The sequence below is a fragment of the Onychostoma macrolepis genome, chromosome 09 (genome assembly GCF_012432095.1).
Source record: "Onychostoma macrolepis isolate SWU-2019 chromosome 09, ASM1243209v1, whole genome shotgun sequence".
NCBI lineage: Eukaryota > Metazoa > Chordata > Actinopteri > Cypriniformes > Cyprinidae > Onychostoma > Onychostoma macrolepis.
In genome coordinates, this window is record NC_081163.1 from 9,141,602 (window position 1) to 9,159,910 (window position 18,309).

The following is an 18,309-nucleotide window of genomic DNA, read 5'->3' on the forward strand; positions in this document are numbered from 1 at the left end:
TTGTAACTACATGTCAACTAATTCTCATTAATTTGCAACTACATGTCTACTAACTCTCAGAATACACTGTTAGGGTAGGTTTAGGGTTTGTAGAATAAGTTGACATATACTTGCAAAATTTCTCATAGTCAGTATGTTGTATGTTGTGGACCCATCAAAATAAAGTGTTAGAAGATATTAAGCAAACAGTCTACTAATACTCTAATGACTGATAGTTGACATGTAGTTGCAAAGTTACTTACTGTTAATAGAATGTCTAAAGGGGACTATCGAAATAAAGTGTTCCCGTTTTAAGTAACTTATATCTACATTCTTAAATTTAAAAATCTTATATTATGTTTTATAACGGGTCAACACAGTGCTTATTTTAAAACAGCGCTCGCTCTCGATTTCAATCATTACATCGACAAACAACAAGTACTGTCATTTTATCACGTTTTTGTAGATTTGTACATCACAATAAACGTTTTTCCTACATTGACTGCGTTTACATGCGCACGAATATTGCGATTATTTCCAATAATCAGAGTAAGGACTTAATCACATTTTGATGTTTACATGTCAAGAGCAAAGCTCTTACTCCCGTTTACATGCAATTTACATTATTCTTATTATTCGCTAAGAATTGTGGTTAATTTTTTTTACTGCCATTATTCACATACCCCACTGGACAGCACAAATGATGGACTCAGAAAGAGCAGTGTTACTGATCGCTGTTTTAATTTATTTACGTCTACTGCATAATGATTTTGTATCGCTGTATTCCACGCTTTTTCGGCGCCATAGAAATGTGATAGAATTTGTTTGATTATACGCTGCCGTCGCGTTCTCGCCGTTTCTGGATGAGGGTAAGGAACAGAGACTGCTGGCAGCTTGTTGTGTTTTCCTCAGAATGCGATGCTTTCTTCCCCTCCATCGTTTCTAATCTCCGTATTATTACAGGTGCGTGTCACGTTATTCATATATGTCTGGCGCATGCGCACTTTGGTCAGAGCGGCAATACTGCGATTAAGGTGTTTACATGCCTGTATATTCCGATTAAAATCGGTGTACGCCACCTATGTTAATACGATTATGCTTGCTGCGATTATGAGCTTAATCGCATTATTTAGATCAAAGTATTGCGTTTACATGAGGTAAAGCATAATCGCAATATCGCCAAAATCTCATTATAATCGCATTAAGAGGGTCCATGTAAACGCACTTATTGAGTATTGTAACCTTAATCGCAGTATTGCAGCTCTGACCAAAGTGCGCATGCGCTATTGTGACATGAATAACGTGACACGCACCTAATAATACGGAGATTAGAAACGATGGAGGGGAAGAAAGCATCGCATTCTGAGGAAAACACAACAAGCTGCCAGCAGTCTCTGTGCAACATGATCTCACAGAATTCCGTGTAATGTTCACGGACTTAATTAACCCCGAATCTGTGGTGGAATCACGGAATCGCCGAAAATTCCGTGATGGGCTCACAGAAAAAATTCCGTGATGGGCTCACAGAATGATACCAATGTAAGTCAGTGACAGGCATCAGCCGTGCTCCACGCACGGAAACCAGTGAATCCGTGCATGGACCACGGCTGATGCCTTCTGTGAGCCCATCACGGAATTTTCGGCGATTCCGTGATGCCACCACAGATTCGGGGTTAATTAAGTCCGTGAACATTACACGGAATTCTGTGAGATCAGGTTGCTCTGTTCCTTACCCTCATCCAGAAAGGACGAACAGAACGCGACGGCAGCGTATAATCAAACAAATTCCATCATATTTCTATCATGGCGCCGAAAAAGCGTGGAATACAGCGATACAAAATCATTATGCATTAGACGTAAATAGATTAAAACAGCGACCAACACTGCTCTTTCTGAGTCCATCATTTGTGCTGTCCAGTGGGGTATGTGAATAATGGCAGTAAAAAAATTAACCACAATTCTTAGCGAATAATAAGAATAATGTAAATTGCATGTAAACGGGAGTAAGAGCTTTGCTCTTGACATGTAAACATCAAAATGCGATTAAGTCCTTACTCTGATTATTGGAAATAATCGCAATATTCGTGCGCATGTAAACGCAGTCATTGTCTTCAAGAATGTTGTACACAAGAACCACACAAACGAGTACGTGCACACGTAGAAGGATGCGTGAGGACGTAACAGCAACGTTTTCGCGCTCGCTCTCTGGGTGAAGTCGTTACGTCGACCAACCTTAAGTATGATCGTTTTTGTCACAAAAAACGTCTTTTTTTCCTCAACATCTTCAAGAAGGGTGTACACAAGAACCAAACAAATGAGTGAGCACATATACGTGTAAATCATAACAACATTTGCGCGCTGGGTCTCCTTTGAGTTGTTACATCGACAAACTCAAACGACAGTAACGTGTCATTTTTACCACGTTTTTACAATAAATGTTTTTTTTTTTTTTTTTTCACTTACAAAGTCTTCAGGAAAGTTGACTGTTGAGGCAGGTGCGCTACAAGACTAAAATAATTCGCACAGTAAACAGTTTTCCTGTAGTAGCAGCTGGAGCTGCTCTGATTATGGTAGGAATATCCCCTTTTTGTATTGTTTTTAAAAATACAAACTTAATCCCACTGTATTAATGTGTTGAATTCACAGTCATCATTTTTTCACAGCTTTTAACTGTTCATTTAGATGCCACTTTTATCCTTTCAGCCAAATGTTTCTCATACATTCAAAGTGCAAATCAGCAAAACGTGCTGTAAATTCATAATATATACAATTAGCCATCAAATGGCATTCATTAATTAAAGAGCGAGCAGCTGGCACTGGTAGAAGGAGAGTACTGTAGGAAGGTCTGGCATGAGATGGACTGCACATTGTGGTCAGAGAGTGTGCCAAATGCCATTCCAGTGCCTCTGCAACAGGGGTCGAAGGTTAAGAAACATTGTTGCTCAGAAGACAGATGTCCATGAGGCCTGGCAGATATTATCATTCTGCTTTAGAGCTGAAATCACCATTTGTTTAGCCTTTTTAATATTAAATGTAGCTCGATATGGAGTTATAATGACCCATTTTACTGTATTCTTAACTACTACCAAGTGTGTCACCATATGGTGATCTCAATAGGTGATGCACTCTTTTAAATGTGAATCTTGCTGCTGCCTTACATTGGTGGATTGCATACTGTGCAACTTAATGCTCTCGCAATGAGGCTTGTTGTACTTGGCAGCATCCACTTTATAATGACCGACTGTGGTTTTCATGTTGTCTTTAGAGGCTTAGATTTAAGCATTAGATTTACTTTATGTGCGGGAATGTACTTAGATTTACTCTATGGTCGAGAACTGTATGTAGTTGGTGTTATCAACGGTTTCAATTTTGCAAATCATAGTCTGTTTTGTGTCTTACAGATCTAACTGTCAAAAAGGTTGTAGAACAAGGACAAGAACAAGGTAGGCTCTTGCTTACTAAGTGATTGCTAGCATGCTGCTGGTCAGTTTTTTTTTAAGATGATTGTTAGGGTTACCTGTGCATTGAATGACACTGATTGATAGAAATCTGATGAAACAGATAGATAGATCAAGGATATAGTTATGAAATTACAGACATTTTTTGGTAATATGAACAATGTTTGATTGACATGTATAATGACACTAATAGATAGAAATCGGATGAGATAGATTTCTGTATAAGAAATTACAGACAATTTTTCAACAGGCAATATTTTATTTGAACAACTCTTGATACAAACCTTATTGCCTTGATTGCAAAACAAAGCAAAACTGCTTCTCCATATGACAAGACACCTCAGATTCCTGCATATCCAGCTGTCTGACAGGCGTTGTGATGACACGGGAGGGGACATGTTTCCATTTTTCCAAATGATCCAGACATCTCGTAGTCTCCTCAGAGGAGCATCTATCCTCCATCACTGTCAGTCATTGGTCTCCTGGGGGCATATGGTTTACTGCCACAGACCTTTTCCACTTCAGTCATTAGGGTGCCTTGTAAATGAACTTAGACTTATGGACAAAACTTGCTGAATGACTCATTCCAGCCCAAATGTGATCTTGAGTTACACATTGCTAAAACAGGACACATTCCCGTCCTCGACGTCCGGAAGCTTTACGATGTAATTAATCAAATGTTGATTCCACAAGGGTCAATAGAGTTTCGGGAGAGACGGATGTCGATTTCTCAGCTAAGTGAAAAAACAAGTGGTGTTGAAGGCAGGGCCCAGTGTGGATGCGCTGGATAAATCCATCAGGGGCGCTGACAACCAGCCGTCAGTGGCTGCACATCTGCGCCCATCTGCCCGAGGCTCATGTCTTTTATTGCTTTTCATTGCTTTCTTCAGATGAGAGCACAAGTTCAGTGCAACTGAATCGCACGTCCCTTGGAAACTGAGGTGATTATTGCATTGCGAAATGTTAGATTAATCTAGAGATTTTCCGATACCCTTTTTCCCTTCCCGATACCTAGGCTCAGGGTATCGGCCGATACCGAGTACTGATCCGATACCTGGGTGTGTATCTGGTTATACAGCTGTATGTACTACTAGCCCTGTATGAATTGATAAAATTATTTTATGGTGTGCTTCACCATAGATAGATAGATAGATAGTCTGGCGAGTAAACAAAAAATATAATATATAATGTTTGGAAAATGGCACATCTTTTTAAATATCTAAAAGTACACTCTTAACATCAGTCAGTCAAGCATTATAAATATATTATGATAATCAAGTATTATTTAATGATAGAACTATAGCAATTAGAATTAAAACTCGGTAACCATGTATGAATGCATATTAGTCATTTTAACTGAACTTAGGACTGGTGGTGGTGCTTTTTTGGTCATTCAGTGTTTCTGTAAAAATGCGGAAAAAACTATCAATAATACTGATAAGATGATAATCTATGAATTCTACTAAGAACAATATAAAAGGCACTAAGGATTAACGAGCTGCTGGGTTCATGAATATTAATCACGTTGTCTGCATCGGCTCGAACTGATTTGCTGAAATCAAAACAGGGACGATAATAGGTGAGCGCCAGCCAATGAGATTGTCGTTTGCGCATTAGCTCCGCCTACTACCGGAGAAACCGCGCTTTACATGTAACACACTCTTTCTCTCTCTCTGCGTATGAGGGAAAAAAGCAAAGCGACGACGAGGCGTGCGCTTCACACTAGAGTTTACGGTACGTCAAATACAGGTGCGCTGCGCATCCATTCAGATGATCTGAAAAATAGATCGCTTGACTGAGCGTGAAACTCTGAAGCGCTCAGTCAGAGTTCGGTGAGTGACAATATATCTGTGCTAAACTTATACATAGCCTCCAACTCACACACTGGCGAGTAAAATCGGATTATTTATTAGCCAGTGGCTAATATTAGACATCATTTAGTCGCCCAAGGTGAAGATTTAGTCGCATATGCAAGTGATTTAAACTGGCAATGTGCTAGGACGTTTGTATTTCTTCTTCCCTGCTCTAAATAGTACACACTTCCTGTGTTTGCATTCTGAGCAGCGAAGAAGAATTGATTTCCGATTTGCAGCGTTAAGCAAAGCTAGCTTGACTTAACTTAAAAAAATTGAGGAAACCCGTTGCCGTAAAATTTTTAATTGTGATAATTAAAAAAATAAGTTAAGTCAATTGTCAAGTTTAAAAAAATATTATTTACTTAATAATTTTAAGGCAACAAGTTAAGTCAACTTATCACTTTTTACAGTGTCTCGTTTAAGAAAATGGTATCGGATCGGTAAATGGGTTTAAGTACTCGCCGATACCGATGGCAGAATTTTTTGTGGTATCGGTGGAATTTGCAATACTAGTATCGGAATTGGAACAACCCTAGATTAATCATTAAATTAAAAGTACTTTGGGTTGTGCCTGTTGAGTGGACCTGATTGTTGACTGAATTAGAAGAGATCAGTGCAGAGCTCAACAATAAGCTTGGCTCTGTGAGATGTCAGAGAGTTTTGGGTCAGTGGACAGAAATTAACTGTCACTGAGTATTATGTTTAATGATTATTTGCTTGTTTTTTTTTTTATTTTTTTATTCAAACCTAAATATTTGGTTTTCTGTGATGTAGTCTATTGAAGACTGCAAATTCAGCTATTTAAATATGTTACCATAGAAAAGTAGGTTTAGATCATCATCAGTTTTAATGCTTTGATTTTCCAGCCAAATTACAGTACCTTTCAAAAGTTGTTTTTGTCTCTTGTGCTCAACAAGGGTGCATTTATTTAATCAAAAATAGTCAAAAATTAAATGTAATTGTAAAATGTAATTTATTTCAGCTAAGATTACTCCAGTCGTCAGTGTCACATGATCCTAATGTGCAGATTTTATTTTATTTTTCAAAAGAACAGCATTTATTTTAAATAAAAATATTTTGTAAAATTATAAATGTCTTTCCTGTTACTTTTGATTAATTTAATGCACCCTTGAAAAAATACAACATTTACTCCTCCCAAACTTTAATTATTATTTTTGCAGGGCATGTATACTGGGCCAAAAAAACGTTAAAAATTATATATTTAAGTTTTTTATTTATAAGCAAATACACTTCAAAATACTTTTTCTTGTTCAAAACCTGAATGACATCTGTCAACTTAAGGTGAAAAATAGAAAAGCTCATGTTTACCGCAGCAACAGACCAGGTGAGATGTCAATAGCACAACATGCATCACCTGTTACCTGTCTGCAACCTGGCCATCAATATTCGACTTGATGCCTCATGGCAGCACGTACCTTCAACTCATCACTCAAAAGCAAGCGTTTCCGCAGCTGCTCCAGAGACTGTGCACGTTAGTGTGAAGATGCAGATGTTTGACCACACCTGGCAGCTGTCCCTCTTCCTCCTTGTACACGGTGCTTCCCTCCTGTCCGAGCACATGCAGCTCTACCCGGTTCCCCTGCAGCTCGTGCGGATATGGGGAATCCTGGTGACTGAGATGAGCTATGTGTTTCCCCCGGAGTCTCCTGTCCCTCGAGGAGCCACACTGCCTTCCCATTTTCTCACAGTCACTTCCTCTCCTGTCAACCTGGGAATGTGCTGGCAACCGCCAAGCCATGGAGACAAGGAAAACATTTCGCGTGTGACAGATATAACAACTCGGGGAAAACATTACTGTTCCTGTTTATCATACACTTGCCGTTACCTGGCACAAAGGACGGTGCTGCAAGTCAGATGCACAAGAAAACAAATCAATCATGCTTCTGCTGAGCATGATTCATAGCACGAACGCTCCTGCATGTAGAACGGGATGAATTACGAAGGGATGCACCTGATTATCAGTGCGCATTCAGATGTTAAAATGCTTATCAATAGTTTCAGGAGCGTTCATATGAGGTGTTTGAGCTTTTCAGAACACATGTGTAATTGTATGTGAATCCATGGCACATTATATCAACCCGAACGTGGGAGAAATGTTATTGCTCAGGGACTTTTAATCTCCCACAACCCTCTGTTCATTTCAGAGCAGTTCCCACCTGGTTTCCATGGCATCTGTCCAACTCACAGCAGGAAAGGAAGCAGATCTCGGCAGTGCTGAGTTCGCCCTCTTCTGGACGGAAGTGAGGGCTCCAATAAGCCTTGGTCTAATTAGCCATGCTGTCAAAACATTTCTGCACAAGTCCTTTTAGAAAACTCTGCTGCATGCTCGCGCTGAACTATTCAGAAGGGAGATTTGTTAATTTGGGCTTATGTAACAGCGCAGCTCGGTGCCATTATGGGAAAAACAAATGAAAAGGTCAAATGATAGTAAATTCAACCCAAAAGGAACCTCTTAACACAGTTTAGACTATACCCCGCATTCACCTTTGCTTAGGAAAAGACATGACGTGGAACGACTTCCCTTTTAAACTCACTGACCACATCCAATATGGCTCAGTTTGACCATAAATCCATTTTCTCAAATGATTTTCATTATTTGAATGAAATCGTTCAAGTACAGATCTGCATGTTTCCAAGTATTCAAAACTCAGTTCCATTTGAACCCTTTTTCTTAAGCGATTTGAAATAACAGAGTTGAACATATAAAGCAAGCACCTTTATTTGTTTGAACAGATACATAGATTTATATTGTACACTTTTTTGCTATTTCGTGTTCATATACATGTACTAACCGTGGTTAAAAAAGGCAACTGTTAATGGAAACAATGGCAAGTATACAATACAATTAGCAAACATATCAAAATCAGTTTTTACAACATTTTTAGCAACCAATTCTTTCTATTGGTCTGCCATAGTGCAAACTGTGTGGTTTGAAGACAGAGTGTTAGCGTGATATTAACATTCATTCTTACAGTTCCGACGTCTCTGTCTCGAACACATTTCAATGTATAGACCGCATTCACAGCGCCTTTGCTTCAAGTCCTTCTGTCCCCTAATGCCGATCTCAATAATACTTCAAGTGTGTAGGGCTGTTTGACAGATGAGTAGTGGACAAAAGCTACGATTAACAATTCGATCGGTGTGTTTATTGCAGTGTATGTGGAAGTTTGCGTCAGATAACTGTATTCAAGCTCTGTTCAATGTTCAAGAGTCCCTCTCTGTTTCTCTTGGATACTCTTCTTAAACAAGCTCAGCTGTTACAGCAAAGATCTAAATGATTGTATTTTGGAGTGGTTGCGTAATACAATGTTGTCTGCGTATCCTAACGAGAGTATTCTGACAAGGTGAAAACATGAAATAAAGCAGAGAATGTCGTCCATTTCAAAAGTGTCCATTCCCAAGTCCAGCCAGTATATGACATTCCTTTAGTACATCCATGTAACATTGGACTCCTGTGGCAGAGATACTGATTTAGAGGAAAATGACAAAAAACATAGTCAAATGAAGCGGTGCCCAGAGAGTGAGTGAGCGTCCTTCTATTGCACAGTGTCTTGCGGAAAGCACTGATAATGGATGGTGGATGGTGTGATCAGATGTCCGGGTCTGTGAGATGGATCGAGTCCTGTCTGGGCACTGGTTCACGAGCAGCCACAGCGGTCTACTACCATTGAGGGGATCTTGCCGTAGATTATCTGCTCTTTGCCGTTGAAGTAAAGCATGTTGATGGGAGACATCTTGGTGGGGGTGCAGCAGGGCCCGGCGGTGCCTCGCGGATTGGCCTTGTTCACCAGATGGGTGTGGGGATATTTCTGCAGGTGCATGTAGTCGCATTCTCCTGAACAGTAATTCGCCTTATAGCGTTTTGGAGCAATAATCCAGTCCCAGCCGAAGTCCTCGAAGTCTACAGTGAGAGGGTACCTGCAGCATCGAGACTCTGACGAATTCTCATCGCAGTCCAGCCCAGAGTCCCTCCGGATTCGCTTTGGGCCCTCCGAGATTTTCACCTCCATGAAGGGGAGCTGGGAGTGAAAGAAACCAAAGAGCCAGTGTTTCAGTTTACTGTTGATACTTTCCTATCTGACGGCGCTTGCCAACTCCTGGTCTGGCCGTGAAGTAGCTCTGTCCAACCATTAATGAATGCTACAGCTAGCCAATACAGATATGATTAGGGAAGGGAATGAACTTAATGATTCTGGTTCCAATTCCACATAATGATTCATTGCTTAATGGAGCCATTAACAAATTTTTTTTCAGTTCTTATTGCAGTTACTGCCCCAGCAAATCATGAGATCATTTCTGATATCAGCAGAACCAATATACAGACAAAAATGTCACACAATTTTTGCCTTTTTAATAACTGTTCACACACATTTTTTGGTTGGCTATTTATATTAAATAAAAATACTAAAACGAAGAAGAAAAACGTACCAACTTTTTAAATTCATTTTTATACCACTGACAGTTTCTAATTTAAGATAATCTCATTTAAGTTTCGTGAGGGTTATCAATTGTTTAGTTCGTTTCTTGTTAAATATGGCGAAAGTAACTGGAGATTCAGTGAGTCAGATTAATTCACTAAGAAGAAAGAGTCATTCGTTCTCGAATCGGACTACACTGGTCGCGAAGAATGTTTTTGATTCACGAAAACAACACCGATGTAGCGAAATTTTGTAATGTGTAGCGTTGTTGACACATGCACTTAACTTGCAAGAAATATGCATTTTACATTTTTGAGATATCATTATTTATTTAAAACAAAGTATTTTGTAAATAAAACCATCTACATAATTTCTCAATAGTGTAATTCACAACTATTTCTGTTGGCAAAGCTCTGTCTAAAAGCGGATATATTTGACGAAAAACGCATGTTCGTTAACAGCTCAACTCACCAGTCCATCCTCTCCAGGCTCAGCTGAGGTGACGGCCAAGTCGTTTCCCTTCGCGTCATACGCGTTTATCTCAATGCCCCAGTTGGTCTCCGGTTGTCTTAACCACACCGCGAGCACCTGTTTTACGTCTATACTCTGCCAAGACGTCACTCCTGCGTTCACATCGATCTTCAGGGATCGTATTCGTATGTGCCTTCCTCCGTCCGTAACAGGCATCAGCCGTGATATCTGTAAGAAGACGGTGGTCGCTTCTTCCGCCGGTCTCAGATGAACCCAGAGCTGCGCTTTTACGATCCGGTTCGCTTGGATCTTCGGACTGAAGGAGAAAAAACAACACTTCGGCTTCCGATCTACTTGAACGATGGGGTCAGCTGAAAAAAAAGAAGAGAAAGAGCGATTATACGGGGTCTGCTGGTTTTCAGTGACAGTTTTATTATTACAGCGGTTCATAAAGTGGCGCACTGATATGAATTTAAAAAAAAAAAATTAAAGTTTTAAAGAAATAACGTTGACTACGCCCACAAAATAGAAAACACTACAGACATAAAACAGACATTTGTATGTAGAAATTTGATTGACTATATGATGTTATATACAAACGGCACTGCGGATGGAAACATTTATACATGTAATAACTAATGGATCGCCTACACAAATAATGCTATAAGATAATACACATTTTTACCTAAAAAGATTGCCTAAGAAATGACCCAGTTTCAACTACAGTTTGTAAATGTCACGTGTGGTAAAGGTGAAAACATTTTCTTCTGAGCGACGCTGGTGCGCTTTGCTGCGCTTCCATGTTCAGCGTGCGTAAAATCGGTTAACAAGGCTGATAAAGGAGCAACGCAAAGCCTTAAAAATCAGTAAACAAGAATTATCTTTGCATTAATGCACAATAGCCGTCTTGTGAGTGCAAACGGCTTGGACGTAAAGGGTCTCTCCAAGTAGGCTATCTACTCTATTTTTTGTCCATTGTTAAGAGGATACATCTACTTGAACGAATCTTTGAAATAGACGATCCTTACGCTCTGCGGCCATGGTCATGATGGTCTCTGTGGTGGCATGTTCATCATCCTCTTCCATAGCTCCATCCTTACTGTCATCCCCCAGAACATCGTACTGATCCAGAAGTTGTTGCAAAGGCGGTGCTTTGGGTAACAGCTGCTTGACCACGTCCCGGCTAATATTTGGAGCCTGTTTGAGTCGGAGTTTGCTAAGAATTTGGGACTTGATGGCATGCAGTCTCATCAGCTTGCTGTGTTGTCTGAACTCACATGTGGAACACTGCTCGCTTTCCTCCGTGGCTGTGGAAGGCTGCTGGTGCGCCGTTATATCTCCATGACCCATTGAACCGCATGCAATTAATACACTTAGAGAAATTAAAACCTGTGTAAAATGCATGTTCCAAAGCGTGTTAAAGGATGTTTGATCTGATTTGCTATGGAAATGAACCTCACCACGCACCGGACAAGTAGATGTCATGCTTAAATTCGGCAAGGCTTTTTATACTGCAACTTTGGCCACTCTATTGTGTCGTAAGATTCAATGATTGGCTGAGCTGGCAACAATAAACCTAATGGACAGAGCTGGACTTCTTTCGCAGTTCTTAAAGAGGCATGGCACTTCTTAGAAGACTCGTGAAGGAATTAGCCGAACTTGAATACAAATTACATGCATATTAAAAAATACGCTTATTTCTTGTAACATTTCAGTGCGTGCTTCTAGGCTACTCACTATCCAAACGCATCTTACCCATAATGTAAGGCTACATGTGACATTTGCATATGAAATCATAATCAACAGAATATTTGTTTTTATCTTAACAGTACATTGCCGTATAAGAAACTTGAGCAGCGTCGTAGGTAAAAAGGTGCTTTAGCAGCTTTGAAATGTTGGTTCATTTATTAAATTATATCGTGAGTAAGTTGCCAAAATAACTCATTTCAAGCCCTGTCTTGTGGCATTCGTTTTCCCTATCATGTCCTGTTTTTATGTGGTAGTTTTTGAAAAAGAGGTGTTTGGATAATATTCACGTAGCTGTTGTCAATGCAACGGAATTCAGTTTCACAACGTGTGTAAAGTTTTAAACGTAAGATATTGAATAAGCACAATTCATCTTATTTGTTCAACAATCCCTCATAGCTGCAGCTTCTTCAGTTTTTTTTAACCCGTGGGTAAGATACGTAGCGCCATCTAGTGGTACAAATTGTGTAACGCAGGTGAAGTGTGTCCCTGACCTCTTTTTACTCAAATATCTGTACTTCTGCACAGTTATTAGTAAATTATACATATAGGGATTGTAAATGCGGAAATATATTAAAAAAAGATATATAAACAAAAATAACATGCAACTTCTAGTATACATTAGAAATTATAATTGTTGAATTATGGAAAGAAAATATTTCCTTTATTAGGAATACTTGATTCTGGCCAATCGATTAAAGCTCAACTGTAGAATTGTTGTGGATGGTAACCGATTTCCCTCGCACTACTCTGCATTTTTCATTCTTACATAATATAATTTCAACCCAAATCAATATTTCATGTCCATTTATTTATTTGGCAAGTAGCCGTATAAGCAGGATAATTTGCAGTCATCCGGTCATTACTGCAAAATAAACACTTTCAAGGCCACACAAGACTCTGATTTGAGTCTGGGAACATTTTGCGATAATGAGCTGATGACAGGGCATTATCCCTTACTTAATATCACTTTCATCTTCGGTTCAATTTAATAATGTGAACATAAAAAGGGAAGAATCGAAGGTTCGAAGCGGAATGTCTACACTGGCCAGAAATCTTTATCGATTAAGTTCTAATGGATTTAGGATAATGCCTAGCATAATATACTGAAATTATTGTGCTCATTTGATAGTTTTCAATGTAGTGTAACTCGTAGTCTAAAGCCCTATTCGGACGGACCTATTTTCACCGTGGGTTGTGAAAAACATTGTTTGGTAAGCATAAAGACTCACAAACTCAATTTACCATTCTGACAAAACCTTCCCAAAATTAACTATTGAATCACACTTGCATGGGGAAAAAAAAAAATTCTCTCTGCTGTATGACAAGAAAACTAATGCGTTTCTTTTCTCATATTTCACTATAAAATGTTTCTGGCGGAAGATAGATTATATCTCTCTAGGGTGTCCTTTAATGAAAAAGTTTGGGAACCCCTCTGTTAGAGATGTTTGTCTGTAGGATTAGTGAAAACAGTCATTCCACTAGATGGCGACATTGTATTTAAAAACACACTGAGGCGCAACCTGTGTCTCTGTGCGTTGCAGTAACCTATTTTACCCAGTTTACAAACAAATATTTAGGCAAGGATAGCATGAACTATGCGTGCCCTTGAATAGACACAGGAAGAATTTCCAAGCTGTAAATTCAGTCATATTGATGGCCATGTTTGAACGGACAGAGAAAGATGCAAAAACAACCCTGATTATTGCGCTGTTGAGCTGCATCGCTGTCCTGTCATCGGAATGAAACTGAAACGTTATCATCATCATTATGTGGACTCCGGACGCACATGCTGAATTCTGACCCGACTTACCCTACAAGAGCAAGTTCATCCACATGCTTTCTCATTCTCCTGTGGAGTAACCGAGACTGGTGTAGAGGAGGAAGCTCCTGCCTGTTAATACTGTGGATTTATATCAGTTTTCATTTTAAATAACGCATTCCGATTTGGATTAAATGATTTCTTCGATTTTTATATCCGTAATATTGACGCTCACAGCCTGCAGTCCGAATAGGTATGTACCCACACTGATTATATCACTGGAATCTGCACTTCTAGCATTACATCTTAAAAACAGATCATCGTGCATTTGATAAAATCAGGAATAACATTTTGCCTTGACCTTGAGGCTTTCTTGACACAAATACGAGGATGGAATTTACTCGAAAAACCACAAAACTGGAATTTTAATTTCGTTCTTCCTGGCTATAACATTGCATTGCAACCAGGACATAATCTATCATGATGTTATTAAACTGTTGATCACTTCAGATTTCCAGACAGTGACTGTCGGCTGTCTTTGGCTGCTGTGCATGATGTGTAGGCTATACAACGGGTTTGCGTATCAGGCGAAGAGAACATATTGCCAAGAGTAATAATATTATTGCTAAAATATTAACAGACTGCCTAAAAGAGCTTGTAGATCTAGAATCCACAGAGTCAACACATTTATATTCTTAAATGAGACATTGTCGATGTTGGTATCTGTGCTGCAAAAGGAGTGAACCGCCGGCTTTCGTTGTGAGGAAAAGTCTGTTAGATGTTAGCTGTCCGCAGGAGCAGCGTTTCATGAGGCAGCACGATACAAATATTGATAGCGACGTCCGAATCGTGAACGAATCGTTCTTTTGAATCGGATCATTTGAATGATTAGTGTGAACGATGCGTTCGAAAATCGAACTGAATCAGTCCGAGCACCGACCCGCACTGAATCCGCGATTCGGAGTGAGCCGAGAGCTTATGGAAGATTATTTTTGTGTGAACCAAATGAACCGATGACTAAAAGCAGATTTCAATTTTGCAGAAATGTTACAAATAAAACATTAGGTATACGCCTTATGATATATATATATATATATATATATATATATATATATATATATATATATATATATATATATATATATATATTTTATTTACACGTAAAGAATAAAAAAAAAAGATCTGGAATATTGTTTCATGTAAATACAAATTATATTTAGCTTTTAAATTATGATCTGAATATGAATTGGGATAAAAACGCTTATAAATAGAAACCCACAATGAACAGCATTATGTATCTACATATAAATGGAACACTATCAGAGCATGTCATGTCCTTGCCATCTCTAATATATATCATATCTAGTTGATTTATAGCCTACTACTGGCTTTAGCTAATTAAAGCACATGCAGTTATTTTTTCTTCATACTGCCTCATAAGGAAATCATCATTCCTGTGAAGATGTAGTCATTATGGTGTCATTGACAAGGTTGCCAAGACACTGAAAAAAATAGTCATCATGAAAATATATATTTGGCCAGGCAAAGACAAGCAATAACTCGCAATAACCACGCGTCTTCTTCACACAGGGCAAGTGTGAGGTGGCCATGAGAATGCTATACATCATGGCAGACCATCTGGAGTGTCTCAACTACACTTTGCACAGAAATACGTCCTCATCCTAGCTTCTTATCCATACATCACAAAACCATATAAACAGCCAACCAAGGGAATATAACCTTGGTATCACGCCATCTTTGCATCTCTTCCCCTCACTGCTTTCAAACCAATGCTACATTATTTATATCATGGGATGCATGAAATCCAAGCACCACGACGCCACTCAGAACTCCAGCTCGTCGGAGAAAGTGGATGGCAAGCCAGGAAAGCAAGGAGAGAAAGCAGTTCTAGTTTTCTCAGAGATCGGCTCAGTGGAGGACCCGCTACAGGTCAATCCGGTGCTGCTGGACTATGCCCAAAGACTCTCGGAGGAAATTGTGGCCCGGGCAGTACAACAATGGGCTGAAGTGGACAGCCGGTACAGTGACATCCCCTACATTGAGTGTGACGTGCCATAATGTTATGAAAAGGAGAGCTTTCAGATGAACAAATTCAGGCCAGTGGAGGATCATGTCATTTTGGGAAGTTGTTCTTTTTATACCCATAAGGATTCACATGAAATATTCAACCATTTTTTTTTGTTTTTACACATTAAAAGTCTAATTTAGAGGCCTGTTTTCTTAACAAAGGGCCATGGAGCTGTTAAACCACAAGACTACATCTTTTTATGTCTCTTGTTTACCCTCAAAGCCCAGTCGTTTAATTAGAGAGTCTCTGCAATTGTCCAAAGGCCACAATCATCCCAACCATGTTTATTATAGACTCCATCTTTTTGCCTTTAGTATTTTCATGTCCAGACAGTACCTTATTTATAGTTTCCATCCATCAGTCTTGGTCACATTAGTGAATTTCCATTGGCAAAAAAGGTCCATTAGCAATAGTGTAGCTTTCAAACCAATAATCTTTGTTGGTCAACACTGAGAATTCAAGTGACCAAATCAAACCCATTGCAAAATCTGTGGGGAAATCTTTCGCCCTTGTGCAAAATTCCTGATCACATGGATTGCTATTGAAATTACAGGTTTTTTTTCCCCTGTGAAAATTCATTGAACAATGGTAAATGTGACTGCACATTTAGAGAACGCCCGCTCAGGGGTCACGATTTCTCTTAAAGGGGCTAGTGTTGGCTATAGGGATCAATAAGTGTACATTAATTCACTACTAACCTTTTTTTTGACATGACAGCTCTGTCGACTGTAATTCCTGGTACAGACAACCTTGTGGTCACTATGGCCAGATGTTGTATGTACATGATACATGGATTCTTAAATTTAAAGATTACAGAAGGTCTTAATCATCCTGCATCCTTGTGATGCAATGAGAAAATACATTCAAAAGAGAAGGATTCCCAAACTTTGTGCATTAAGCCATTAAATAATTTTGTTAATAGATTTTCTTCTGTGCAGCTCAAATATGCAATTCTTAAAGGCCAAGATGTTACAAAAACAAACTTAGTGCTACCAGACTGCCGAACCCCTCACAAAATTCAGACAGGGGACCAAACATGCCAATGTCCTTAATGATTGTTAATACAAGCACAATTACTCTTCTGGTAGTGTTTTAACAGCTGCTCACCAATGCTTTTTATTGATGTGATATTGGCACTTCTGGGTCTTGTGCCATGTTGTCAGGTAGCCATATTCCCTTTAATGATCTCCAGATAAATAGAGCGCAGCAGTTAGGTTCTGGAAGTAAAAATCACATTGATTTCTTCCATAGAGAAACTGATTTTTAGTGATAATGTATAAACCTTTTAAGACAGACCTACTATGAGTGCTGAGGTGGTTAAGTGATATCTGCTTTAATCACAACTACATATTTCAAAATCTAAATTTCAGAGATTATCCTCTCTTATAGAGCACTGTGAATTGTGTAATCAAAAGAATTTCTCAAATCATTTATATGTTTGTGCATATCTGAATGCTTTGCGATTAACTTAATGTTTAATTTTAAACTTATTTCATTTTTATCTTTGTTTTATATAGTATCATTATCACATTCAGTCATAAAATAATTCACAGTTCAAAGTTTTGTACCTTTGCCTTGTTATTCAGATTGCCAAAACTGTTTTTGCTTCAAATCAATGGCTGATGAAGCTGTTTGTTTTGGTTCATGTTTTTAAACTCTTTACTGAAGAATTTTTTCAAATCCCTATGGAGAAAACAAATGAGAAAATTACTTCCGGAACCAAGGCCACTGAAGACGTGGGTAGTTACTGCTACGGCCCGTTGCAAAGACAATTAAGCAAGAACTGCACTTTGACCATTATGCTTTGTGGAGAAAGTCATAAATGAAAAGTCAAAATCTTAAGATATGAAAGAAGGACTTAAAGTTGTGTTTTATGAGGCCTTTCAGCACATTACTGAGTAGAACTTCAGAATATCTCAGTATCTAAAAGAACAATCAGCCCAAACTTCACTGGTGTTCATTACTCTCTTTAGTTTCCATTCTTATACTAGGCCAAATAGAACTCGATTATATTTTGTTGATAAAAGCGTGTAATCACCTACAACAAAAAAGTGCTTCAGTATAAATAAACAGCAGTCAGACTACATTTGAACCAGCTTGTACTGTCGAGCTGATTTCTCCTAGGATCTCCAGTCATCTCATACATGTTTGATGAGGTGCTAGTGATTCTGACCAAAATTGTTGTATTTCATATTTCAGTGTATATTTCAGACAGAAGTGATTTACCTGTAATCTGTGCAATCTCAGTTCTGTAACCTAAAGAAAAGGGAAAAAACCTGCTACGCCAATAAATAAACCATGGCCTTTGTCGATACCTCAACTGTTGCCTTTTTCCAATTTCTTCTGTTTCGTATTTATCACACAACCTAAAACAGAAACTTAAAATGCAAGAAAAAATGGTAGCTTTAATGTTGTTTTATTACCCACCAAGTGAAAATCATAAAGCTGATTGCTTCAAAAAGTTAATCTTTCATGTCCATACTGTAGCACAATGTGGAACAACTCGAGT

The 18,309-nt window shown here is 38.8% G+C and overlaps 1 protein-coding gene and 1 long non-coding RNA gene across 3 annotated transcripts; one reads left to right on the forward strand and one right to left on the reverse strand.

The window, feature by feature from the left end:
• The first annotated feature begins 1,700 nt into the window (after positions 1–1,700).
• LOC131547252 (uncharacterized) lies at positions 1,701–15,516 on the forward strand. Of its 2 annotated transcripts, XR_009272880.1 has the most exons (5): positions 1,701–2,297; positions 2,447–2,549; positions 3,381–3,422; positions 7,459–7,554; positions 15,302–15,516. It is a non-coding gene; the product is annotated as an uncharacterized LOC131547252 (long non-coding RNA). The 2 variants fall into 2 exon arrangements; XR_009272881.1 differs by lacking the exon at positions 7,459–7,554.
• Positions 8,016–13,963, reverse strand: mstnb (myostatin b). Its single transcript, XM_058787689.1, has 3 exons — positions 11,232–13,963; positions 10,204–10,574; positions 8,016–9,333 (listed from the first exon to the last, which is right to left on the reverse strand). The coding sequence occupies exons 1-3, from the start codon at positions 11,686–11,688 to the stop codon at positions 8,953–8,955; spliced, it is 1,209 nt and encodes a 402-aa protein (XP_058643672.1). The 5' UTR covers positions 11,689–13,963; the 3' UTR covers positions 8,016–8,952.
• Positions 15,517–18,309: the final 2,793 nt, after the last annotated feature.

Coding starts and splice junctions, on each gene's coding strand:
- mstnb (XM_058787689.1), bottom strand. CDS start 11,688: ATGACATCTACTTGTCCGGTGCGTGGTGAGGTTCATTTCCATAGCAAA. Junction 10,575..11,231: donor CATGACCATGGCCGCAGAGC/GTAAGGATCGTC, acceptor CTTTTTTTTCAG/CTGACCCCATCGTTCAAGTA. Junction 9,334..10,203: donor AGCCTGGAGAGGATGGACTG/GTGAGTTGAGCT, acceptor TTTCACTCCCAG/CTCCCCTTCATGGAGGTGAA.